Here is a 27,164-nt window from a genome sequence, read left to right on the forward strand (position 1 = left end):
TGACAAGGTTTTTCCTCCATTACATGTAAGACGTGGGTCACCAACTTTAATTAACTGTGAATTATCCAATTTCTATATCCACATTTATGGGCTCAACTTACAGAATACCAGAAAAGAAAACTTTATGATTTGCTATTGCCACATTTTGAGAACAAGTCAAGACATAAACTAAAAAGTAAATAATGCAAAGGACAGCCATAGCTTCAACTAATGCTTAATGCCTTTTTAACATTGCCTCATTTTAGGAATTACATAGTGAACTATGTTAGTATCTCATATTAGAAGGGATTTTCCACCACACGTTCAATTGAAACTTGGAGTTCCAAAACACTATTCAATTATACATACACAAGCAGGGAGAAGAACACGGGAAAGGAACGAAAGCAGGGCTGGCTGAGAAGAAACACTAGATATCAAAATGGGTTGATTTGAGCTTTTCAGAATAATATTACTAGCTATTAACAATTAACAAATATTTTAAAATGACAGGAGTGCGAACATACACTTGTAGATCATAATTTATATGGTTAGATTACTCAATGAACAATTCAAATTTACAATGTTTTTCGTTATCATCTCAATTAACCGCCTGATTCCTGAGAAACACCCAAATATGCCAGCATGATCGCCATAATTCTGAACAGACCCGATTAATAACCTTTGTGCCAGATGCAGAGTTGCAGACCACCTATGACTCCATCATGTCCAGCAAAAATACGCACTCCAACTAGATATAATTCAAAATTTATAGTAACAGCTCTCCACTAAAGAAAAACTATCCAAGCAGGTAAGGAGAATGCTACTAAATTTGGTGACGAATGAGAGCTCAGAATTTACAACATTCTTATAATGCCACCCATCAATGCAGGCCACCAAAGAAGAACAGGTGCTCAAAGGTATTTTTAGACATTGACAAGAAAACCTGCGAGTATTAATCACAATAAAGTCTGCATCTCTTGCTGAAACAACACAAATCAAGTATATATTTCACACCCAAGTAGAATGGTATATCAGCATGGAGATTCAATTAAACAAAAACTCTCACCTTTATTTTTTTATAAATAAAACTTATAGTATAGTGTAAAAAGGGAGATGAAATGGTTACAAAATAGTTCCAGAAATCTAGAAGTTACCAATAATGACCATTTGAACACAGGTAATTCTGTCCTATTTGATAGAGAACAAACTATTAACAAAGATTAGGTTTCTTCACCTAAGATTACGTTTGTAACATTTACATCAATAATAAGGAAAAGAAATGTGATCCATAAAATATAGTTCCCCTTTCCAGATGGCAGTAAATTATGTTTACGAAAAAAAGGGAATGAAGCCATTTAATCATTAGTATCACATTGTATTTGTAGCTGATAAAAGCCACACAAAGCTCAGGATTACCAACCTTTGATGCATATCCAATTTGAGGTCACTTGCCTTGAACCACTCTGTAATTTAGGACCAGGTCATCTGATTTCTTCCATATATAAGCTCGCACCGTGGCTAAGCTCATGTCAGGAGATAACACCTGGAAATGATCAACAGTCAGCTAAATCTACATTACTTCAGTTCAATGATAGAAACTTAGAAAGTATATCATTTTAAACCAAATACTATTGCAAATCAAATAAAAACAACTTCCAGTCAATGTGGGTCAAACAATGTTTCTGTTCTTAAAAAACATGATGTCATTGTTCAACCAATCATGAGATGTAAGTTCAAAAACTTCATTAAAAATAAAGATTATAGCACATGAGAACAGTTAAAACTACAGATCAAATACAATCACTACAATTAGAGCCTTCGATTAAGCCCCAAAATCCAAAATACCCATTAAAAAACCCTGTTAAGCCCATAATATTAGGCCCCCTATTGAAATAATTTTTTAAAAGCCTCAGTCCATTATTTCATTATTTTTTTTTAGCTCAAGTGAGGGGGACTCATGGGCTCATTAGGCCCATTTTTTTGAAAAGTTTTCGAAATTTATTTTTCTTGGAAAAATATCGAAAGAAATCTAAAACATTTTTTTCTAAAAAAAATCGCTTTTTTTTTTTCGAGTCAAAAGAATTTCGAGAAAAAAGTAAAATAAAATTGTAAATCATTTTTTAACGAAAACAAATTTGTCGAAATTTATTTTTAAAAAAGTGGGCTCATAGGCCCCACTTAGCCAAAAAAAAAATTAGAGGCTTTTTAACTTTGGGGGCTTCCTTTCTTGGGGCCTTAATAACTATGAAATTTTTGTCCCCTCAAATATGTGGACTAGGCCCAATAATTAGTGAGCTTGTGAAATTGACAGCTCTAACTATAATCCATTTTAAGACTTCAGTATAACTGTAATGGTGCTTCAGTAAGGAGCATATAATACATGAATTTCAAAACTAAGGCCAAACCAGTAGAGTAGATGAAGATTTTAAGTATGAAGACTTGTGACGGTGAAGATAAACTATCACATGACTACAATGCTTCTACTAAATGAAGCTTTATTGTTGCTTGAAGTGAAATAAAGGTTTCCAACAAAACATTTGAAATCATTGGTAAAAGGTATGTTGAGCTAATTTAAGGGATAGTCAAACCAAGAATACTTAAAACTATATTTAAAGCTACTGCTGCATCGTGATTCTATAAGTCAGTCAAAAGTGTAGCTTTGTAAATCAAACTATAATGCAAAATGAAGTGCAATTCTAAAGATACATGATAATATGATGTATTTTATGACTTACACAAAACACCACAATGGGAAACCAAAAATAGCATATGCATAAACTGGAAAGATTCTAGATTAGAAGGCATATGCATGAATTGAAAAGTAAGCCAAAAATAGAAAAATAAAGCACAAACTCACTCACTCTCAGCATCTAAAGAACAGTATTATTTATATGCATGTTATTGTGACTCTGTTTAAGAGGACATATAACTTGCCTGATTGTTGCATAATATTTCAATGGAAGGTCTAAGCTTTTGCCAAGGTTTGAATCCAGATCCAGATCGGAAAGATCCATCCCCGACTGCTTGAAGTTGTGATTGTGACCCAGCAAGTCCAGGGGTAAAATTACCATCAGCGTGTAAGTTATCCAAAGGTTTATCGAGCACCATCTTTTCTACCACATAGTTAATAACCTAAACCAACAAAAAAAGGGATCGCCAATATGAATAGATAATCATTCAGAAATGCATGGTCACCTAGGAAAAATATGCTTCTGAAGTCCACAAAGCACAAATTGAAGACGTAAAAGAAGTTCATCCTTTTGGGTAGGCATGACCAAAGTCAACAACGCATGCAAAGATTTTTAACAAAATTATTATTTCCCAATTGTTAATTAATATAAATATGAAAACTTACTTTGTGAATTCTTAATATACGTGGAGCACTTAGCTTCCCTTGTGTCAGGATTTGGACTGGAGAGCCTTCACATGGATGTAAATAGAAACTGCATCTGTAGAGGTCGTAACAAAATGATCTATATCAGAAAGAGCAATATATAACTGATCAAAGACCAATGATAGTCATGCTAAAATAAATTCCATCAGACTCGGACAATGAATTCATAGACAATGTTCCATTTGTTGTTTATATCTTCAAAAGTAAGGAAATAAATTCAATATTTTCATGGCAAAAGCATCAAAAGTACAACAAAATGTTCAAAGCTATGTAGTCAGTAGCAGACAGTGTAGCGTAGCAGCAACCCTCAAAACACTATAGTGGGTAGTGGTATGGCCGCTACATCGAAGTCTACGGTAACACTAGAAGCAATTTATACCATAACAGAGGGGAAAGGGAATGGCTGAAACAGAAACAGAGTTCGGGAATGAAGACAAGTGGTCGGTGGAGAAAGGAACTGAAGAAGACCACCGTTTCAGTTCGTGATCCTTTTTTTTTCATCATAAATGTTCTCTTCTTCCTTAAAAAAAATCTCTGTTCTCATGAAAACAGGGCATGTGCTCAAGAGAAGAGGTCAGCCTTTTATATAATAAATTTTTTATAATAAAATATTAACTGCAAAAAGACAAAACAAAGTATTAGAAAAACCCTAAACGGATTAAAAGAGGAGGGTATTTTAGACAATCTGTATTGCAATTACTGTTGCGTGTTTTTTCCAGAAGATCGCGCATCATTTTCTCTGCTATTCCGACGCGACGCTCCGGCACGATTGCAGCCGCAACGGCCGCTACTGACTACAGAGGTTCAAAGATGCTGCCTGTAATAATCAACACATAGATAGACCAAACAACAGATACAATTGACAAAAGATAGATTCCCAAGACTTCTTACGCGTGTAGAAAATGATGTCAGTTATAGACGTTGTGTTATGCACCATCATTTTTTCTAAATGCAAGTGTAAAGTATTTCCATTTAGCTCTCTAGAGTCACGTTCTCATTCACAAGGGCAACAGCAATTTTAAATCATCAAGTTAGTTACAATAACAAGAAATGCAAATTTTCATGATCACAGTTTCTTCCTTTCAATTATGTCTCAATGCAACAATAAGGGAAGGAAAAAATGAAGAGAATGAGGAAGGAAAAGTTACTTAGTATTTTCTCTGGTAGGTAACCGATTATTCAAAACGCAATCTAGACACCACCAGGGAAAGTCTTTCTCATCCTCTGTTCCATCTAAATCAGTAATTTTTTTCCTCCACGGACCTCCATGAGAGCCCTCAGTAACAATTGAAGGAGGGGAAACAGCTGAGAATTCAAAGGGAGGATGAACCATAGCATCATTCTCAGAACTTACATCAACCTCAGCTCTCGAATGGACAAGACTTCTAGTAGCAACATCCTTTCCAGATAATTCTCCATTAGCTAGAGCTGGAGCTGGAGACCCCACTCTTTGCTTTCGTTTTCTCAACCAATGAGCCAAGAGTCCTTTCAGGGTTTCTCGACCCAAATTAACCTGTGCAGATTAATAAGCATTGATTTGGATTGTTGATGGTAAACTACTGAAAACATTTACATAAAATCATTTTGTATGCATGAATCCATTTTTCTTGAAACTATAGAAACACATAAAATAACTTAGCCAATGCCAATGTCGGTTCAACATAAATATGACATTTAAACACTTCCACGTCCTGATACTAGTACCATGATAGGATCATAGGAATTGTTTCAGATTGAGCAAGAATACCAACTATGATTATGAGGAGACAAATGGCGTTACCAATTGTATAAAACTTGAAATCAATTATTATAGCTGACAGTAACAAGCAAATAGTTGCATAAAGTTGATATTGATTCTTACGGCATACAAAAAATAGGAGCAAAATCAATATAATTAATAAGGAATTTAAGATAAGGGCAGCTAAATTGCTTATGACAATGGAGCAAGTACCTTGTCATCTTCAGGCTTGCCGACAATGTTTAGATCTACTGAATACATCTCTGCAGAAAAGCATTGGGGAGTGTCCAAATGGACTGACAAACTTCCAAGCCTGGTATCCACTGTGAACCATGCAGGAATGTTTACCTGAAGCAGTACAGAAAGAAAAATAAACACTAGCCAGGGCTAACAAACTATTACAATTCATAATATTTTCATAACAATTACAAAGTATAACCAAAAATAAAAATCGTGCTGTAAATCACTAAGCGTACCATCTCAAATAGCTCTTCCTTTTTCTCCTTAAATGAAACCTAATAGTCCACAGGTAAAGCATGAGATATTACGAGGCAATAAATGAGCTGGATATGATTGAAATTCGCAAGCATTATTCAATAAATCCAAGTTCCTTTCCTAGCAAATATGCAATGCAAGTTATCAAATGAAAAACAACCAGCAGTCACCTTTCCATAATCTTCAACCACAACACCTCTGGTAATCTCCCACAGCTTCACTGAATCAGATGTATCCTATACCAAGTGCCAATTACCAGTTCAACAGATTATCGATAAAGGTTAACAACTTTGCAGAAGAATCAATTACAATGTTAGCAAGTATGGTGTAATAACATGAAAACAGAATACCATGATTACCTTTGTCAGCACATGCCTTTTATTATTCAAAACTTCATGTTGCACTATTCCAGGGGTGCCCATGATAGATAAGGTGGGTTCTTTATATATAGGAACCTATAAAAAATTAATAATTTAAAAAACAAATATGACAATTATTAGTTCTCCAGAACATAAAGAACCAAAAGAAAATTTATTTTCAACAAAAGCTTGTTTTGAAGACAAACTCCGTCACAAATAGGAAGCAATAATATGGGATATCTAGACACATGCTTCATCTATAAATTTACTTAGGGTCTTTCTCAAATGAATGCCCTAGGAGTACGGGTTAAAAATAATTTGATACACTATATTACATGTTTTTAATTATTTTAAAAAGTATGTATTGAATGTTTTTCTCATTTTCAGGGTAATAAATGTTTTACTTATTTTGTATCTTTAATTGATGCTATAAGAGTACTTGATATCATACTTCATTTATGTAAGCAACTGGTATAAGTAGTTCGCAGAGTAACACAGCACTTTGAAAATAAAATAATAGAAAATTATACGGTGACTTTTTCAGAAATGTAACATACAGGGATAGATCCTTCTAGGGACACCCTTGCTCTTGAAAAGGACAAGTTTCCAGCTAAAAACGAATTGCCTCTTTGGAAAATCTTTTGAGGGTTGCACCCTTCAGCAGGCCATCTATGAACTGAAGAATCTGTTGATGCAACCCATATGTTATCATTGTGCAAAGCCAATTGAAGAATGGGGTGCTCGCCAGTGCAAAGCAAACTACTCTCTCTAGTTTGCAAGTCTGTCAAGTATAACTTAAGGCATAAAAGAATTTGGCATTAGAAAGACAAGCTTCACAAATTAAACAGAACAAGGAGATGTCAAAGAAATTCCACTCATATTGATAAATAAAAAATTGATGTTATTTTCATTGAAGTTGCACTCACTGAAAAGTCTCTGCCACCACTATAAACATGACTAAATGTCGGGGTGCTGGCAAGTGCCCAAACAGAATCTGTATGAACTGCATAAGAATGAACACATCTCTGCTGACCTATATCCCAAAGCCTACAAGGAAAGATGGAAAGATTATTAGTCAACCACACAATAAAACAAAAAGAAATTCTTCTAACACTATAAGCATAAATTACCTTATCATAGAGTCTGAAGATCCTGATAAACAATACCTGCAATAACAAAATGCTAAAAGTATTGAGTTAACTTGTTAGGAAAAAGTACAACGTAATTCTTTAACTAACAAAATTATCCAATGAAAAGAGGCATGGCAAAGAAAATCCAACAGCATTTCATTCATCATTTTTTTTTAACGGAATGGCATTTCATTCATTGTACTGACAGTCAAATAACACTCCACTATGACAGTCAATGAAGGTTGTTGAGATTCCAGATCGACAAAAGTTGTTGAAATCCCACATCAACTATACATATGGCCAAGGTGGTTCTTAAAAGGCTTCGTTAATATCCTCGCCGAGTCGCCTCTTCAGCTGGATTTTGGGATTGAATTAGGTGTAGCACAAATTTAAGATGGTATAATAGTTTATCCTAAATTTGTTATTGGATCACCTATATTTGTCCACGTTCTAGATGTCAAGTCTTGGGTATGAAGGGTGTAGTTATTGGCTAATATGTTATTAATTATGGATTGTGAGGTGACTGCTTTTCTAATCTTTTTTTTTTATATCTAATAAATATTACTACTGTATATAAAAATCCTATTTATTTTTAATTTGTGCAACTATTATATATTTTAAACAGGTATTTAAATAATTGTGTGTGTGTGTGTGTGTGTGTATACACTACCCACACACACACACACCATATTTTTGTGGAAAAAGGGTGTATTACACTTTTAATACTTTTTAGTGGTGTTAGGCCAAGCCCATTATGACATTATTATTATCAGTTAACCCAAGTTCTCAAGGGTTTTTTGTGCTCCTGCATAGTCCAGCAGACACATTTCTATCTTCATTTTCCCCCCTTCTTCTCTCATCTGTATCCTTATTCTCTCATCCCTACATCCTTCCTATTTCTGACGGAGTGCATCCGTGGAAGAAGGATGTCTCTGTAGCGGTCACAGAACACTTCCAGTGCAATTTACAGCCATGCCGCAGCTAAAAAAAGCTCCACACCAGTACTTCGCATCAAAGCAGACTTTGATTTCACTCCGTAATTGCACACTCTCACGCCACTATTCACAAGTCACAAAATAGGGATTAGCCAGATTTTTTCATGCTCCAGATGTTCATTCTTGGGCGAGCAAGAGTGTGTTGAGATGCCACATCAGCTAGAGATATGGCCGAAGTAGTCTTCACAAGGCTTGGGCAATCCTAATCACTTGAGCTAAATTCTAAGAAAAGTATTATAAGTTGATCGTGTATATTGTTGTAGGAAGGCATGTAATTTGCAAAATAGAAAGATTGAAAAAAAGAAACGAGGAAAGTTTATGATAATAAAGAAAATATACATAAATATAAGGAAAAACAGATTACAAACTTCAAAATATAAATGTCAACAGAAAATTTGCAACTAAATTTAAATATTCTTTCTCAAACCTGCCATTTGGATCCAGAAGTAGAGCCCTAATGTTATCTGTATGACCTTTAAGCTTTAGAATCTTTGATCCTGATCTTGTGTCCCAGACACGTACAACCTAGAGAACCCCAAAAAAACAAAAAATAAAAAATAAAAAATAAAAATAAAAGAACTAACAAAGCATGCTTTTAGATCGGAGATACTTCCCACAATCTAGCTAGTGAAATTTAAGCAACTGCACTTCAAACAAAACCTCATCTAACATTCCCAGGTAAAAAACCTCAACAAGTCAGCGTGTATGCCATATTGTTTGTACCTTTTCTGTGCCACCAGAGACAAGAATTGTTCCACCTTCGTTCATGGCCAATGCATAAACAGACTCCTTATGGCCTTTGGCAGCAATTGGAATGTACCCTTGAGTTTGAGTAGTGTGCAAGGATATACTGTTACTTGAGCTGATATTACGCAAGTTTGTCAAAGGTAGTGAGTTGGCAGACCCATGTATACCATTTGAAGATTCATCAACCATAGCATCACTGCTCTTAGAGACTGGAGCAAGCGCAGCTTCAATATCCCACATAAAAACCTCCCCACCAAGGCCACCAGAGGCAACAATATTGCTCTAAAATGCAGACACTATTAAAGGATCACAAAACGGATTTGACAATGATACAAACTTTTAATTGAACCAAAGTATCTATTAGATTCAATGTGGAACATTATAAAACAAGAAAGTCAACATTTTTTATGCACGTAATAATAAGCGCAGGAAATTTGAAGTACATTACATTTTTTCCAGCTGCTGCAAGGCAAGTAACATAATCAGTGTGTTGGCGGTGTGTCCTAAGACAAGTTCCGGTGGACAAAGCATTCCATGTCTAGCACAAAAGTACGGCAACCCAGTTAAAAAATAAAAGGAGTAAATAATTATATTAGTGTTGGTAATACTGTAGAAGGGTAAGGATTGATCAGAGCAACTAACAGCCAGCAATTAACAAACCTTAAGGGTTGTATCTGAAGAACAAGAAACGAGTGTGCTATCACCGACAAGAACAGCATCGTTAACCTGCAAGAATAGAATAACATTTATATATTCAACTGCAACCTATACTGCTATGCACCACATATTATAAATTGCATTATTTTCATGTTTTGCAAGTATAAAGGAATCAACATTTCCATTTCCTATTACTGTAACACATCCAAATCAAATGCTAATAAAAAATGTGAAAGTCAAAGGCTGATTAAAAGTTGAGATTAGACATTAGAGATATTTTATAAAAAAAAATGCATTATTAACAATCTAACACAATGGTCCAACAAAATATGAGAAGGCCAAAAACTATGGGTGGGGGAAGGGGGGATCACTGCAGATGTAGCTTTATCAAGTAATTGTAGTATAGAAATATTGCTAAATTACCAAAATAAATTTCACCAAACAAATGGAAGGGAAGAAAAATGAATAAAAAAAATAGGATTACCCAGTCCACGTGAGATTCAAAGGTAGCAGAGCATGTTGCCACATCCTCAGCTAGTGCCCATCGTTTTAGCCTTCCATCACGGCTTCCGGTAAAGAGATAATCAGACCCATCAGATATTGCAGACGTGAGTAGGGCCAGACTATTTATGCCTGCACAGTGCTGTAGAAAACAACCAATTTTCAAATATAATAGACGGCAAAACTAAGAAAACTATCAAAATTGAAAGAGTTTCAACCAAAACAACCAATGTTCGTGCAAAAATAGAATATCTGACATGACTTGACACCTCTACAAGCAAAATGCTAAGTACCTACCTGAAAGAAGTTAAATACCATATGAACCAAAAATGAAGCTTTGATTATTTATAAGATGAAGTATTGGGTAAATGTTTAAATATAAAGGAGAAATATGCAAAGCACCAAAGAGTCCGTTCAATATTAAAAGAGAGAAAATACTCCCTGGCCCTGCATAACTGTCCTCTTTATAGATAATAAAAAAACTATTTTGTGAATTATACCCTTATCTTCACTTAATTAACTAATAAGAGCAAAAGTTGTCAAGAGATAAAATATTAAAAAGATAAAGGGAAAATTGGAAAATTAAACAATAATTTCAATACAAATATATTAATTGTATTTCTTAATCTGCACCTTACCTTAAAGGACACTTACAAATGAATCGAGTAGGTGGTATTAAAATTTAGAGTAGACCTCCATTTTAACCTCGTAATTTTGTTTAGAAATTCAATTTAATCCTTGAAAAATTATTACATCAATATGGTTTTAAAAATTTTGGTTTTAACATTAAAATAGTCCAGATACAGTTTACTTGAACCAAATTGAGGACTAACTTGACGACAATAATCTCTCATGAAGCAAATTTTAGCTTCAAAAAATATTGCGGGGAAATTGGGGGTTCACACAAAATTTTAATTATATTTTCATCCAACTAAGTAAAATTTGCATGTGTTTATTATGAACTGCCAAATCAGTCTCAAATAGTTAACAGTTATAGAGGTGCGTATAATACCACAGACAATTTTAGTGGGGATAAAGATGCAACTACAAGAAGCAAGAATCAAACTTGTTTGTTTTCCTAGATCAAATAAAATAAAGAAATAATGAGATCACCTTTGTGTCATCAGAATCGTTCAACACATATGTTAATCTCTTCTCCTTTCGAGGGCGAGTTGAATTGTTTGCGTTACCAGTACTACCCACGCGGTGCATTGCAGAGACTAAAACATTGATAAATCACATAGGATAAATAGTATTCCCAGGAATAAATTGAAGAAAGTAATTCCAATTAAAGAATTCTACTTAGGAGCATTTCCAACAGTACCAAAAATAATATTTGGAGAAAAAAAAATCAAATGATATAGTCATAGTTTATGAAATTATGAAATATGACTATCTACTTAAAGAGGAGGTACACGGTTCAATAGAGCTTTCTCAAGGGCACAGCTGAAGACATAACACATCTACTTCCAGAGATTCCATATACATAAATGGAATAAACCCTAGTACCCTCATATTATCCCTAAACTATCACACGCTCTCCTATTTTTAATCCCTAAACTGTAGAAAGATAATAAATAGCCTCTAAACTATTCTCAATCTATCAAGTTACTCCCATATAGTAGTAGCAGCAGAACTAAAATACACAATTCCAATTTCTTGATCAACTAACTCTTTCTCAACAATACAATCGCGGAAACTCAATACTTCCACACTCTTTGAATTACCAGTCAAATCACAATTTCATATCAAATTCATTGAGACCTCCATGAAAATCAAACCAAAAGCCAAAGTTACACAATCAGTCATCGAACATAAACCTAGAAGACATAGCATACTGAACTTGATGAAGAAATTGAATGAATACCCTAAATACACACGCGCGCGCGCGCGCATAAGGTAAAAAAAGAGTCAGAAAACATAAACAAATAAAACTCTTCACACAAATTAACTGGTTTAATCAGAAGATTAAGCAAATTGCAACTGGCTCTGACATAAGAGCAATTGATAATTAGTTACAATAAATTTTGAGTAGATTGTTCTGTAGAATCGAAAGCAGTGAATAATCGAAATCAAGTAGGAGAAGTAGAAGATGAAAGAGTGGAAGAAAAAGGAAATAAACTAACCGTGATCAGAGATGAAATTAAAGCAGTTTAGTTTTGTGGTAGGTTCGTTCCGAAGCTTGAGTTTCAACTTTCAGAGAGAGAGAGAGAGAGAGGAAGGAGGAGAGGGTATCGAACAGGGTGTAAATACGAGGTGCGTCAAAATTTATTCCGGTAGATCCTTTCAGGTTTGACCCGATTAGTGCATTTTAACTTTAAGGATAAGATTGTCTTTGCGATGAATGTGAAACTATATGGAGAAATATATTAATATTTCTTTATTTATTTTAACTTTATAGTTCTTAATATATATCTTGTGCTTATAAATTTCGAAAAAATTATAAATGTAATAAAATTATTATTTTTTAAGTTAAGAATTATACGAAAAAATGTTTAAAGAAATATATTTAAATTTTATCTTTATTTTTTTATCAAAACAGTATTATTTTAATTATTATTTTAATTATAAAAATAAAAATAATTATTAATGTCTATGCTTAATAAACAACACATGTAATAAACAACACATGTAATCGCTAAAATTTTAAATATTTTTTAAAATTAGTTCATAATAGATCGTAGTCTAATAAATATAAGTCAAATAATTTATCAATCTTTCAATACTAACTCTATTTTACCTAATAAACAAATCTTTATTTCCTTCTTTCCGACATCAAAAATAATTAAATGCTCATTTTTTTTTAGAATAATTGAAATCATATTATTTTGGTCTCTATGTAAATATATATATATATATATATATATATATATATATATATATATGTATGTGTGTGTGTGTGTGCGTGCATCAGCTTAAAAGCATGTAGTTCTATTTAGATAATGAAATGATAGTTGTTAGTATGTTATGTATTTAGAATTACCATGATTTTGGAAAGGGTTTTCCATGGTGTCATTGACTAATGTTCCAAGTGAAAAGTGATGAGATTCATGAGTTGTTTGAAGATGAGGTGGTATTGAAGAATGATGAGTTGGAGAAAGTGGAAAGGAATAAATGAGTTTGTCATCTGAATGAAAGGGATCGCGAGACCGTACATGTATAAGACTATATAATTGAATGATGAGTTATAAAAATTATTTGATACTATTCATATCAATAAGATGCATTTTTTTATTTTAGTTCGTAACATAAAACATTTGTAGTTAAATGTCTTTGATTTGAAGCACCAATTCAGATGGGTGACCTTTTGAAATGTTTTACAAAAAAATATATGAGTGAGGATAAAACATATTGAATAAATTTGTGGGGTAGACGACGTGCCTTGAAAGTTGGTGGACAAGTGACATATGAGACAAACGAAAATATGGAGTGATTGTCAATGCACAAGGCATGTTCAACGAGCGACTCGTGACATGTTTCAAAGGTTCAAAGCAAAAAGACATATGAATGAATAAAGTTCACATCAAAACGAGAAGAATCCTAATACCATACATGTATGACACTGTACGGTAGAAAGATGACTTATTAAATAAATTATTGGTGTTGCTTATACCATCAAGATGAAATTTCTTTTGTATAGCTTTTGTCACAAGAACTCCATAGTTTCACACAATGTATGTGAATGAAAACAAAATACACTAAAATGGTTTGTGATTTGTGGGGACAATCGAACATTCCTAAAAAACGATTTGAGTCGTTATACTACACTCTATTTACATCGTTACGAGGAATCAACGTCAGATAAGACAAAAACAATTAAAATCACTCAATCACCTATATGTGCTTATAAAAAGATTAAATATTCAAAATATCAAAAGGGATCATGTTCGAAAAATAAACATCATACAATATGTTTCTTAAATATTTAAATATGTAGGAAACACAACTTTGCTACTAGAATGAGGACAAAATCAATGATAAAAATAAGCATTGTGTCTGAGAGTATAATGCATGAGATAGGCTATAACTACCCTTTAAATTTTGAAGCATCAACACCAACAATCACATAAAAAAAATATTATGTTGAAAGAAGTTTCGTATAGGTTTATGAGTGTTTGATAACAATCAATAATCTAAACATCTTGGCGAAGAAAAACATTAATTTGTCTATTAAGTGAAGACAAGTTTTTTAACAAATGCAAAGTTGTATTCTTGTTAAAAAGTCATGAATTATAAGTTGAGTGATTACCAATAAATAATCACGTGTTTGTATATAGAATTTAAACAATTAATGTTTGTTACTGGAAGATAAAAAAACTAATGTAACTATCGAGTTGATTTATTAGTATAGATTAGGTTAAATAGCACATACACTCCCTTAACTTAATTTTATTTAATATTATAGTATTTTATATTTTTTCCTTCTGATAATTTATTTTAATTTTAAGTGACAATTTTATATTTTATGTTTTAAAATATCAACATTGTTATCTCTTGTTTACAAAAATTCATCAAATTTTTCAAACAAAATCCATAAAATTAATAATCATCTTCAATATAATATAAATTTCATCAAATGCTTAACTCAAATATTCAAATAAACTCATATTTTCATCTTCAATAATATCAAGTTCATCAAATAAAGAATGAAATATGAATTTATTTAAAAATTTAAGTTATGAATTTGATGAATTTTGCATTATATTGAAGATGATAATTAAATTTATGGGTTTTGTTTGAAATTTTTGATGAATTTTTGTAAAAAAAAGGATAATATTATTGATATTTTAAAACACAAAAGATCAAATTGTCACTTAAAACTAAAATAAATGACCAAATTAGAAAAATAAAAAAATATAAAAGACTAAAACGTTGACTGAAATTAAATTAAAGGACCACATATGGTATTCAACCTATAAGTTATTGTGTTTATTTATTGTTTTTCGTAAACTTAATACATAATTATTTTTGCCTCTTATTTTTGAAGAACTTGTTTTTTCAACGAAATTATTTTTATCAAAGATTTTTAATTTTTTATTTATTTATGAAAAAGTAATTTAAAATAACAAAACATATTTTGCAATTATGTAAGTTGTTTAATTGTACGAAATTAATATATTAAGATTCTTTTTTTTTTCCCACGAGTCCTATAATGTTTAATTAATATTTTTTTTTAGAAGTTGAGACTAAATTAAAGATATCTGAGCCAAAATGGTAGAGTGATACATGTATATAGAGAACAAAGAGGGTGAAAATGTGAAAGTAACTTAGAAAAATATCAAATGTGAATAAGTGTTTTATTTAAGTTTCTTAAAAATAACAATGTAGGTGGGACATATTTTTTGAAAAAGTAAAATCGGTCAAATGTGTGAGTCCGACTCATTTTATCTTTTATTTTAAATAAATTAAATTGAAAATTTGAATATGTTTATTTAAGTTGGTATATCTCATTTAACCCACTAAAAAATAAATATTATTTTGGTCTCTATGTAAATATATATATATATATATATATATATATATATATATATATGTATGTATGTGTGTGTGTTACTGTATTTTTTTTGTATAATATATATTTTTATTTTTTTATTTTATGACTACTTATTTTTGAATAATTTTATAATAATTATTTGTCATTTTTTTAATGGGAAAAACTGTTTATTTTAATTTATCTGAATTTTAATATAAATATTCATATAATGTTGTATTGCTGAGAAGGTTTTTAAAATAATGTTGTTGATTTAAATTTAAATTTGAAAAAATCATAATTGTTAAGTATAAGTGATGCATGAATAAATGAGTTTGTCATCTGAATGAAAGGGATCGCGAGACCGTACATGTATAAGACTATATAATTGAATGATGAGTTATAAAAATTATTTGATACTATTCATATCAATAAGATGCATTTTTTTATTTTAGTTCGTAACATAAAACATTTGTAGTTAAATGTCTTTGATTTGAAGCACCAATTCAGATGGGTGACCTTTTGAAATGTTTTACAAAAAAATATATGAGTGAGGATAAAACATATTGAATAAATTTGTGGGGTAGACGACGTGCCTTGAAAGTTGGTGGACAAGTGACATATGAGACAAACGAAAATATGGAGTGATTGTCAATGCACAAGGCATGTTCAACGAGCGACTCGTGACATGTTTCAAAGGTTCAAAGCAAAAAGACATATGAATGAATAAAGTTCACATCAAAACGAGAAGAATCCTAATACCATACATGTATGACACTGTACGGTAGAAAGATGACTTATTAAATAAATTATTGGTGTTGCTTATACCATCAAGATGAAATTTCTTTTGTATAGCTTTTGTCACAAGAACTCCATAGTTTCACACAATGTATGTGAATGAAAACAAAATACACTAAAATGGTTTGTGATTTGTGGGGACAATCGAACATTCCTAAAAAACGATTTGAGTCGTTATACTACACTCTATTTACATCGTTACGAGGAATCAACGTCAGATAAGACAAAAACAATTAAAATCACTCAATCACCTATATGTGCTTATAAAAAGATTAAATATTCAAAATATCAAAAGGGATCATGTTCGAAAAATAAACATCATACAATATGTTTCTTAAATATTTAAATATGTAGGAAACACAACTTTGCTACTAGAATGAGGACAAAATCAATGATAAAAATAAGCATTGTGTCTGAGAGTATAATGCATGAGATAGGCTATAACTACCCTTTAAATTTTGAAGCATCAACACCAACAATCACATAAAAAAAATATTATGTTGAAAGAAGTTTCGTATAGGTTTATGAGTGTTTGATAACAATCAATAATCTAAACATCTTGGCGAAGAAAAACATTAATTTGTCTATTAAGTGAAGACAAGTTTTTTAACAAATGCAAAGTTGTATTCTTGTTAAAAAGTCATGAATTATAAGTTGAGTGATTACCAATAAATAATCACGTGTTTGTATATAGAATTTAAACAATTAATGTTTGTTACTGGAAGATAAAAAAACTAATGTAACTATCGAGTTGATTTATTAGTATAGATTAGGTTAAATAGCACATACACTCCCTTAACTTAATTTTATTTAATATTATAGTATTTTATATTTTTTCCTTCTGATAATTTATTTTAATTTTAAGTGACAATTTTATATTTTATGTTTTAAAATATCAACATTGTTATCTCTTGTTTACAAAAATTCATCAAATTTTTCAAACAAAATCCATAAAATTAATAATCATCTTCAATATAATATAAATTTCATCAAATGCTTAACTCAAATATTCAAATAAACTCATATTTTCATCTTCAATAATATCAAGTTCATCAAATAAAGAATGAAATATGAATTTATTTAAAAATTTAAGTTATGAATTTGATGAATTTTGCATTATATTGAAGATGATAATTAAATTTATGGGTTTTGTTTGAAATTTTTGATGAATTTTTGTAAAAAAAAGGATAATATTATTGATATTTTAAAACACAAAAGATCAAATTGTCACTTAAAACTAAAATAAATGACCAAATTAGAAAAATAAAAAAATATAAAAGACTAAAACGTTGACTGAAATTAAATTAAAGGACCACATATGGTATTCAACCTATAAGTTATTGTGTTTATTTATTGTTTTTCGTAAACTTAATACATAATTATTTTTGCCTCTTATTTTTGAAGAACTTGTTTTTTCAACGAAATTATTTTTATCAAAGATTTTTAATTTTTTATTTATTTATGAAAAAGTAATTTAAAATAACAAAACATATTTTGCAATTATGTAAGTTGTTTAATTGTACGAAATTAATATATTAAGATTCTTTTTTTTTTCCCACGAGTCCTATAATGTTTAATTAATATTTTTTTTTAGAAGTTGAGACTAAATTAAAGATATCTGAGCCAAAATGGTAGAGTGATACATGTATATAGAGAACAAAGAGGGTGAAAATGTGAAAGTAACTTAGAAAAATATCAAATGTGAATAAGTGTTTTATTTAAGTTTCTTAAAAATAACAATGTAGGTGGGACATATTTTTTGAAAAAGTAAAATCGGTCAAATGTGTGAGTCCGACTCATTTTATCTTTTATTTTAAATAAATTAAATTGAAAATTTGAATATGTTTATTTAAGTTGGTATATCTCATTTAACCCACTAAAAAATAAGGTAATCACAAGATATTGCGAGTTGATCTATTAAATTAAATTAAAAATTTTATTTTTTTAACTTTTTTTAAAGATTTAAGTAATTTATTTTTTCTTCAATTTTTTTTACTAACTCAATCAAACTAAAAAGCTAAATTTCACACGATAAATATCTAATTAAAATCTGAATCATATGAATTAGAGAGGTGAAATCATGTTAAGAATGCATGCTAACCTCCCCCTAAAGTCATGATACATTTATTAAATTTTATAACTTTTTATTTAAATCAGCAGACTTTACTACATTTATTTGGAATTGTTTAATGTTTGTCGGTTACAACAAAATAGAGGGGCCGTGGGTGACATAGAATTTAGGGAAGGTGACCGTAATTTCCCAGCCCCAAGTGAATGCTGTAGCCTGTGGACGCTATTTGGCACATCCAAACGGCGTCGTTTTACCCCGACGTCAATGTTTGGATTTTGAGGGCAATTTTAGTTTGAGTCTCGTTCGTTATGACCTGAGTTGTCACTCGCCAGTCTTTCAGGAACAAGTGTGAGTTACACGGTGTTTGCATTTGGAGAGAAGAAGAAAAAAGAGGCGAATTGAAAAATTCGATGGCTACACTTCGCATCGCAAGGAATTGTCACCGTTGGTTAAACAAAAACCAAGATTACCAGTACCGATCAATTTTCACTACGGTGCAGCTTCAGAGTTCATGGATGGACAAGATCAAAAATGTCTTCACAGGCCAAAATACCGAATCAGGACAACAACAACCAGGCATATATCAATTCACCTCCGACTCGTTCACCTTACTCAGTCAGTTCCTTTTCTCATTTCAATTTATTCTTCTCTGTTTTCTTCATTTCTAGGTTTTCATTTATCTTTTTATTTCGCTTACAGATTTTGCTGATGAAATGAACAAAGCAAGAAAAATTGGGGCGTTTAAGGAGTATATGGTTGGACGAAGCAGTGAAGTTACTTTTGCTACTGCATTCCAGAAATACGAAGCCATTATTCGATTTCTCGGGGCTTTGGATCCCACTGGAGAGGTACCTATTTCTTCTTCCTGTCAAGTTTGAATTCTCCATCATAATGCACCATTAGATTGAACTGTAATGTAATTGGCCTGGCCCTATTTGGATAAATAGTTTAATCAAACTGCTATAGCATAAGCGCTTAAGTGCTCATATATAACTTATTTCTATAACAAAAGATAAAATAAAGTCAAATTATTCTCACGCAAACTATAAAATGTTTTAATAAACTATCATGGAGTTTATGAAAATAAACTCTAAATAGTTTATACACATGTCATAAGTATTTATGCCAATAGATAAACAGTTTCACAAGTCTGTTTAAATTATTTCCTGCAGTAGGGTTTTGTTTATTTATCTTTGCGGTGATTCTGTTATCTTCAGAACCTCAAGACCAGTCAAAAACAAGAAGCGGCAAAACATTGTAATTGCACAATTGCTGATGTGGAGAATGCACTTGCAAAGTTTACTTGGGCTAAAGAAGCACACAAGAAGATTCTAAAGTTAAACCAAGAAGGAAAACCCATGCCAAAAAGCGTTGCTGAAGTAATCTTCCTCTTTAATTAATACTTTCAATTTCTTCAACGCCTTCACCATATTTTATATTTGTTATATACTTGAAAATAGGTCTTGGTTGGACATTTTAACTTAACATTTGTACTTTTGTATAAGTAGAACAATTTGGGTCTGTGACTCTGTATGACACTATGACTAGCTAGGTGCTAAGCCTTGGGTGCAGTTCCATGATTTATTTTCCGTGATAATTAATGAATAATGATGAATCGGTGGTTTCCCAAACTGGTTTTAGAATTATTATAGAGCCAAAGACATTTAATGTATGCTGGACTGCTCAATATTAGTTGCTCATGTTAGCCTTGAATCGTTCAATATACTATTTAGCATATCTGGAATTACAGTGATAGTGGTCAAATCATTATGTCACCGCGTATCATGATTGTGTCGCACAGTCACAACGTGATCATTGCAATTCTCAAACACATGCATACTGTTCTTCTGTTAAGAGCCATCAGAAACTGCATCCTTGATGTTGATTCATGTTACTAGAAATATATTGTGTGACATCATGCCCTAGATGAAAATAAATAAATAATACCACATTGATGTGTCTGTTTTGTATTTTCTTGTCTTAATATTGTTGGTAATTTGGTATTGATATTTCATTCATAATTCCTTTAATTGTTTACATGATTTGGATGTCTATGTAAATAACCTAATGCAAACTAAGTCAATAATCAATTTCTTTGCTAATTAAGATATGTGAGTATATGCATATACAGCAAGATAAGAACATCACTTTGTTTTGTTAAATAATTTTGCAAATGCATTTCTTGTAGGGGTATTTGAATTTATGTGTAACCATCTATACTTGTATTTCTTGTTCTTTAGCTCCAAAAGCTGGTCGGTACAAATCCATTGGATCTTGCAAGGTCTAATTTGGCTCAAAGTGGACAAGTTAGCCGGAATGCATTCTGTCCATGTGGTTCAAAGAAGAGATATAAAAGGTTGGTTTTTCTCTTTCTGTTAAAAAAATGAAATATTTAGAGAACAAACTGATTCCTGACTCTATTTTTATGTTTTATAGCAGTTCCTTGTTCATAAAAAAGTTATGTCTCTATTTGCCTGCTAAAGTTCTTGGGTGTTCTCATATATATTTACACAGTAGTTAAACTTAATGGTACATCTTTACATGGCTAAGCTAACAGGTTTACAGAATACATTAGTGCTTTGTCACCTATAATCTATCACTTTTCTATTATTTTGATAAATATTAGATTAGTTTGCCACCTTTTACTCATTTTGTATATTTTCAAAAACTGGATTTGGTGTCCCCCAATTGTTTTGAATTTCAATATACCAGAGTTCTTTATGAAAAGGTTTTAAAATATATCAGCTTATGCTTCTGAATATTATTTATGAAGGTGCTGTGGAAAGGATTGAACGAATTCAGAGACTAAGTATTTAACTGCAAGGAAGCCTTATTTGTTAGAGGTGTCCCGCATATTGCTGAATGGATCTACACTTGTACTCTATTTTATTTGGTTCAGATCAAGCCGTCCAATGCTCTAGACTGCAGACATGTTCACAGTAGGCTGATGTTAGGATGAGATATTTTGCTAATTGTTGCTTGAGTCTGTTAATCTTTACAAATTTTGAGGTGAATTTAGGCAGAACTAAATAGAATATTTATTTTTGTTCAGTTGAAGAGTAGGTAGTTTGTTCTATTCTTTCCCTTACTTCCACCTTAATGACAGGCAAGAGAATAAAACAGAAGGGTTGAAGCAGAATTTGATTTTGATTCTCTGTCCTCTCACTTTCATCTTTCATTGATCCATTGTGTCATCTTGTTTTGATAATTAACATATTTCAGTTTCAACTAATTGGTTTACTATTTTAAATCAACAATTGAATACATCTTTATAATTCTGGATTTTGTGTGCAAATATCATCAGGTTTATGATATATTTGATACACTATTGATCTCACTTATAGATAAGATGTTTAGGCACTTTTTTTTTCTTTTATCAAACCATAGTTAAGCTTCTGCCGAATATGGTTCAGCGACAGAAACGCTAAAATTGAACATCCAACTATTAGCTCAAAATTGTTTGACACAATCGGAACTTCATTAGAAATAGATATTTGCTACTGGACCGGTATATTATTATTAGGGTTTGGGCCTACAGAGTAGTGGGCCGAGGCCGAATACAAGACATTGTGGCCCGAGAAACCAAAGGATCAAGGATAGATCGTGTCTGCCAGAGTGAGGAGCAAATAAACTTAGTAGTTGATGGTCGAGAATATCGGGAAAAGACCGAGTAAGCAGACTTGAGAAACCCTAATTTAAGCCCTATATAAAGAGGAGAAAGAGAGTCAACTGTATCTCATTCATTAAGACTTACACCATAAACACTCAAGTCTTGATCACGACACATCGCCGAAAAGACTTATCAATGTATCCCTGAGGTCTAGCTCTTGATTCATAACATTAGTGAATCCTCGAAAGTTTTGCATGAACAACTATTATATGCAATGGTCATTAATTTTTCAGTTGGAACAAGCGCTAATGCTTCTTCTATAAAGAGATCCTCTAGGCCAACCATTTAGTAATTGTTTAAATTGACATCTTGATGTTTCGATTGGTTGGGTTTAAACTCTGGTATAACTTTCTCCAACATATAAAATATAACTATCATCATTAATAATTGGGAACCCGGTAAAAAATTACACTTGTTTTTGTTATATCCACGTCTTACACGTGATCAAAATTGCAAAGTTTGGTTAATGTCATCCAGTCACTCTGTGAAATATTTCTCATAAAGGGTATGACTAAGATTTTGACAACAAAAAAAATATCACCAAGATTGAGTCGTTTATAGAATCCTCATATGAATGTTCAGACAAAGGTAAACAATCCCTTCCACGGCAAGTATGATATAGAAAATATAAAACAAAAATAATATAGTATGGTATACGTTGAAAATTAAACTTGTGTTGTTCGTATACAGTCAATTGTATAATCTATTTTGCACAAAGTTCACTGACCAAATATCATAGACAAAGCATGTGCACTTAGTATCATTCAAAAATTTCGATTGAACTACTCTGAGCGCGCACGACTGTAACCCAAAAAACTAAATAAAACTTACTAGATCCCATACAAATAACAAATTTTTGAAATGATAACTAGTATTGTTTGATAACTACAATGAATGATATTAGTAATAAACTCAATTGACTATATTGATACACAAATCTAGGATATTTTATAACACCTCTAAATAACGACAACTTTGCTTTTGAGATCAAATGACAATAATTGCTACAACATGTGGAAAACATTTGATGAAAATTTACCTAAAATATTGAGAAGGATGGAATAATCTACAACTACAAGAAATGTCTCATCAATTTATGAGGATGTTGTCTTCTCTTATTTAAATGTTCTTCATTAATCATAATGAAACTTTGAATTTAAATAATAGGGTCACATGCACTAACATTTGAATATTTGCTAAGAATCAACAAGCAACAATTCACTAACAAATTGGAAAACAGGTCATGGAACACTTCAAGCATATCAACATCAAACATAAGCAACAATAAAGAAATAGCATATATGTAAGCCTCTTGAAGGAGTAGTGTATTCTATTCTTTGTTTCTTACCAAGTGACAAAAGACTAGCTGTTGAATCTATCAACCACTATTTAATGATAATTCAGTTCATTTGCATAGTTATTGTTGTGTAATATTTGATGGAAAATGTAAAAGAGAAGTCTTGAGAATGTGTAAGAGAGAAGAAAAAATGGATTAGATCAGCCAAAGCACTGAAGCAGTATGGAGCGTTGCCTTTTAAGTTTGCAAAATATTATCAAGCATGCCCAGTGTAATGCCTTTTTGTTGTTGATAAAGACCACTTCGCAATATCAGAGTCCCACATCGGTTACCTGTATGAGCATAATTTAATAGAGAGCTATAAATAAAGAGGGAGTGGCAACATTGAAACATACTTACCTGGATGGGGTCTATGGGTGATCATGAAGGCCCATGGCCTAGGATGGTGACCTCCATTGCACTTAGGAGGGGTGTCATTCTAAGGTCTACCCAAGTGGTGGAGCCTACATCATAATTTGTTGCTGTGGGGGCCTGCGTTCGCGCGGCCCCTCTCAATCAACTTCAATTCTTGTTCGTAGATCTGTGGAACGCTTCAAACTCATTCTTCGTTGGGTAATCGATATTGTATTTAACTCATTCTGTTTATTTTCGCCAATTTGCTCTAATGGGGTTTTGTTTTACCATCTCGAAATCTCAAATTTTGAATATAACTCTGTTATTAGTTTGTCAACATTTTGTGGTGATCACTCTAAAACTCAAATAAATATTCAGTGGTTTGTTTCTAACCTTTTCTTTGTGGGCTATATAGTTTTACTTGTTTTAATCGGAAACTTTGGGTTTGAATATGAACAAGCTATCTCCTTAACTTCGTGACTAATTGATGCTTTTTGGTAACCTTCGTGATTCTTCTTGAAATGACTAAGCAACTCTTACCTGTAAACGGTTTTCTGGTATTGAGTCAATCCATTGTATTTAATGATATTCACGTTACAATTAGCCTTGTTCATTGTTCATCTCCAACATCTTCACAACTTCCTCTCGCGTGGATTCTTCATCATGGAGCCGACATAGTGCCTTCCCTGGTGATTGATTTTGCATTTTGCGACCTCAACAAGTTAAGTATCTGTGGAGCTTACTTGTGTGTTTAATTTGAATGAAATATCGTTTACAAACAATTTGTCACATTAGGAGTGCTAGAATGTGTCTTTTTAGAAAATAACTACCTCTTCATTCTTGATTAAATGACATTAAAATTGTAACTTGTGTCGTTGAGACTTCAAATGACATCAACTATCAATTCCTTTTAGAATTTGCCTCCTATAACATTTCTTTAACTTCTCATGTGTTGTAGGAACAACTAAGATAAAAAATCTTGATAGTGATACTAATATGTGTTCATTTAAAGTAAAGCTCATCAGAGATGGTTTGAAGGAGATTGAAGATGTTGTGCCAATATCTGAGGTAGCAGGGAATCGGACAATCGTTGCTTTTGTTCAATGCACATGGAAGTTTGCTAATACTCTAAAGCATATAGATAACTCAGCAAATTTTGTGTTTCATGCTTAATTATATACATGTTATCGTGGTTAGCTACCAGTTTGCTTAATAATGGTTCAATTAATGTGAAATCATGTACCACGAAAATTTTTCTTGTCTTGAGAGAAATCTGAAATTGTGATTTTTTTTTTCTCTGCCTATTGTTTTAAGTTTAAAAATTAACTAAGTTGATTTTATCTCAAACAGAATACAAACTCTGTTGTACACATCCACAATTTCAGATTTTTGCTATTTGCTCTTAGCTTTGGAAAGCATATAATCAGTTAAAAAGGTCTTCAGAGCTGCCGTATTTGGATCCGAGTGGAAGTGCCGAATGTTTGTTTATGTGAATGTATAGTCGCAGATTGAATCCGTCCCAGTTTAGATTTTAGATTCATGATTTCCCTTTGGACAACAAAGTATGCTGCAAATGGTGTCCGGTGTTTCATAGTCAAAATGATGTCTAAGCCATTACAAATGGACATCTAGCTAGTATATTTATTAGAAAGAATTTTAGCAGCACCCATGTAGATTTAAGTCCCACATCTACAATATAGACAAAACAATGAGTAAGATGAGATATAAAATCAAAGTGTCTGACCCTGGATTACATACTTACCTGGATGGGGTCAATGGGTGATCAATAAGGCCCATGGCCTAGGGTGGTGACCTCCATTGCACTCAGGAGGGGTGCCAACCTAAGGTCTACCCAAGTGGTGGAGCCTACATCATAATTTGTTGCTGTGGGGGCCTGCGTTCGCGCGGCCCCCTTCATCTGCAGTCCAAATTTTGAAGCTCAATTTGGTTGAAATATTTAAATCCAACTGATTTTAGGCCGAATGATGAGACCGATTACCGCTATTTGTGGTTGAATTATTTAAATCCAACTGATTTCAGGCCCAATGTTTTTGAGCGATTACCATATACCCTTTTTATTATTTAAAAGGGACCATATCAATTTAATAACACCGCACTTGGAGCCTCGGTCAGCTGTTAATTTTAAAAAAAATGAATTGAAATTGGTTGGTTATCTTTTGTGGTCGTTCGAATCATTAACGATACAAAATTGTTTTGTTTGAAATGAATATATTGTAAGGTGGTAGTAGGTAACAAGAACAATAAGTAGCATTTGACTAAAGATGTCAAAGGTGGATCTGTCTGCGATATGTCTCCGACCGTTCAAGCTAAGCGACGTTGACGATTTCTTGTTATGGGCCGGGGACGATGAAGTCATAAAAAACATCCGATGGAAGACATGCGGTTCGAGGGAAGAAGCTCAATCCTTCATTAGAGATGTCTGCATACCTCACCCTTGGCGCCGTTCTATCTGTCTAAACGACCGTTCAATCGGTTTTGTTTCTGTGTATCCTTGGTCAGGTGATGATAGGTGCAAAGCTGACATAGGCTATGCTGTTGCTGCTAATTATTGGGGACAAGGTATAGCTACAAAAGCACTTAAGATTGCTCTGTCTCAAGTGTTCATTGATTTCCCTGATTTGTTAAGGTTGCAGGCTTTTGCTGACGTGGACAACACGGGTTCAATAAGAGTTTTGGAAAAGGCTGGGTTCCTTAGAGAGGGAGTTCTTAGAAAGTATACTTATATTAAAGGTATCATCAAGGATTTAGTTGTGTTTAGTTTTTTGTCAACGGATGAAATTCCTCTCATTCATTAGTTAGGCTTCTAGTTAATATAGTTCTAAATTGCTTATTGTGAATCTTTGATATCACATAAAAATGCTAGAAAATACGGCTGATGTGGCCGTAATTGTCATTGGAATGCCTTTACAAAGAACTTTAAAACCTTTAATGGGCTTAGTGTGTTGTAATTCGATTCTAAATAATGTCAAAATAATGTCAAAATCTACAATTTTTGCTCCTATTTCATCTGTTTTGTTAGACAAATTATTTCATCTTTTGTTATTCGATATACAATTAAGAGATGTTATATGAATTTCTTATGCTAGCCGTACATATAGTCGTGGATACAGCTGGATATATAGAAATAAATTTTATCTCTAACTTTAATTGTCTCCACAACTGCTATCTTAATGTAAGGAATTCAATCCAAGTTCTTTGATGATATATTAAATTCCTTCTAAATTAAAAAATGATCATATCATAAGGATCGGCACCACTAATCAATTATATAATGGGTTGTCATGCAAGGCAACAAGGGGGTGGTTAGCCCGTACAAAATATTTTATTACTAATCCAAGAAACTTTTTTATATAAAGATTCAGTTTTGTTTTCGTGATTGTCCCTTTTTTACTATTGCTGATCAACTTGAAAGTTAGTCCAACAAATTGTTAAAGGGCTTCATTGGTGGA

General features: G+C 32.1%; 3 protein-coding genes and 2 non-coding genes across 10 annotated transcripts; 4 read left to right on the plus strand and 1 right to left on the minus strand.

Annotated features, from left to right (window-relative positions):
• Nucleotides 1–407: 407 nt before the first annotated feature.
• LOC101491434 (uncharacterized) lies at nt 408–12,286 on the minus strand. Of its 4 annotated transcripts, XM_004494608.4 has the most exons (19): nt 12,122–12,283; nt 11,109–11,215; nt 9,979–10,137; nt 9,498–9,563; nt 9,286–9,375; nt 8,814–9,119; nt 8,518–8,615; nt 7,096–7,131; nt 6,892–7,012; nt 6,523–6,759; nt 5,966–6,061; nt 5,777–5,842; nt 5,588–5,626; nt 5,325–5,459; nt 4,522–4,886; nt 3,335–3,428; nt 2,914–3,111; nt 1,400–1,522; nt 408–922 (listed from the first exon to the last, which is right to left on the minus strand). In XM_004494608.4, the coding sequence occupies exons 2-18, from the start codon at nt 11,205–11,207 to the stop codon at nt 1,424–1,426; spliced, it is 2,304 nt and encodes a 767-aa protein (XP_004494665.1). In that variant the 5' UTR covers nt 11,208–11,215; nt 12,122–12,283; the 3' UTR covers nt 408–922; nt 1,400–1,423. The 4 variants fall into 4 exon arrangements, 2 of the variants coding, with proteins under 2 accessions (XP_004494665.1, XP_012569650.1); XR_012162342.1 differs by lacking the exons at nt 408–922; nt 1,400–1,522; nt 2,914–3,111 and adding exons at nt 3,753–3,988; nt 4,074–4,190 and having other exon boundaries at nt 12,122–12,286; XR_012162341.1 differs by lacking the exons at nt 408–922; nt 1,400–1,522; nt 2,914–3,111 and adding an exon at nt 3,753–4,190 and having other exon boundaries at nt 12,122–12,286.
• A 6,178-nt stretch (nt 12,287–18,464) lies between these two features.
• Nucleotides 18,465–21,473, plus strand: LOC101492178 (uncharacterized). Its single transcript, XM_004494609.4, has 5 exons — nt 18,465–18,949; nt 19,034–19,182; nt 19,552–19,713; nt 20,575–20,690; nt 21,108–21,473. Exons 1-5 carry the CDS (start codon nt 18,745–18,747, stop codon nt 21,124–21,126), a joined length of 651 nt encoding a protein of 216 aa, XP_004494666.1. The 5' UTR covers nt 18,465–18,744; the 3' UTR covers nt 21,127–21,473.
• A 2,204-nt stretch (nt 21,474–23,677) lies between these two features.
• LOC101492518 (uncharacterized) lies at nt 23,678–26,716 on the plus strand. 3 transcript variants are annotated; one of them, XM_027332575.2, is made up of 3 exons: nt 23,678–23,913; nt 24,299–24,415; nt 24,653–26,716. In XM_027332575.2, exon 3 carries the CDS (start codon nt 25,977–25,979, stop codon nt 26,508–26,510), a length of 534 nt encoding a protein of 177 aa, XP_027188376.1. In that variant the 5' UTR covers nt 23,678–23,913; nt 24,299–24,415; nt 24,653–25,976; the 3' UTR covers nt 26,511–26,716. The 3 variants fall into 3 exon arrangements, with proteins under 3 accessions (XP_027188376.1, XP_004494668.1, XP_073222729.1); XM_004494611.4 differs by lacking the exon at nt 24,299–24,415; XM_073366628.1 differs by lacking the exon at nt 24,299–24,415 and having other exon boundaries at nt 25,045–26,716.
• Nucleotides 23,693–23,853, plus strand: LOC113785886 (U1 spliceosomal RNA). Its single transcript, XR_003472069.1, has one exon. It is a non-coding gene; the product is annotated as a U1 spliceosomal RNA (small nuclear RNA).
• LOC113785885 (U1 spliceosomal RNA) lies at nt 25,449–25,609 on the plus strand. Its single transcript, XR_003472068.1, has one exon. It is a non-coding gene; the product is annotated as a U1 spliceosomal RNA (small nuclear RNA).
• Nucleotides 26,717–27,164: the final 448 nt, after the last annotated feature.

The sequence above is a fragment of the Cicer arietinum genome, chromosome 3, assembly GCF_000331145.2.
Source record: "Cicer arietinum cultivar CDC Frontier isolate Library 1 chromosome 3, Cicar.CDCFrontier_v2.0, whole genome shotgun sequence".
NCBI lineage: Eukaryota > Viridiplantae > Streptophyta > Magnoliopsida > Fabales > Fabaceae > Cicer > Cicer arietinum.

Excerpts from the sequence above, each read along its gene's own strand:
- LOC101492178 (XM_004494609.4), top strand. The coding sequence starts at position 18,745 with ATGGCTACACTTCGCATCGCAAGGAATTGTCACCGTTGGTTAAACAAA. Across the intron at positions 18,950-19,033 it reads CGACTCGTTCACCTTACTCA|ATTTTGCTGATGAAATGAAC; the intron begins GTCAGTTCCTTT and ends TTTCGCTTACAG. Across the intron at positions 19,714-20,574 it reads TGCCAAAAAGCGTTGCTGAA|CTCCAAAAGCTGGTCGGTAC; the intron begins GTAATCTTCCTC and ends CTTGTTCTTTAG.
- LOC101492518 (XM_027332575.2), top strand. The coding sequence starts at position 25,977 with ATGTCAAAGGTGGATCTGTCTGCGATATGTCTCCGACCGTTCAAGCTA.
- LOC101491434 (XM_004494608.4), bottom strand. The coding sequence starts at position 11,207 with ATGCACCGCGTGGGTAGTACTGGTAACGCAAACAATTCAACTCGCCCT. Across the intron at positions 8,616-8,813 it reads TCTCTGGTGGCACAGAAAAG|GTTGTACGTGTCTGGGACAC; the intron begins GTACAAACAATA and ends GGGGTTCTCTAG. Across the intron at positions 3,429-4,521 it reads CCTACCAGAGAAAATACTAA|ATGCAGTTTCTATTTACATC; the intron begins GTAACTTTTCCT and ends CGACCTCTACAG.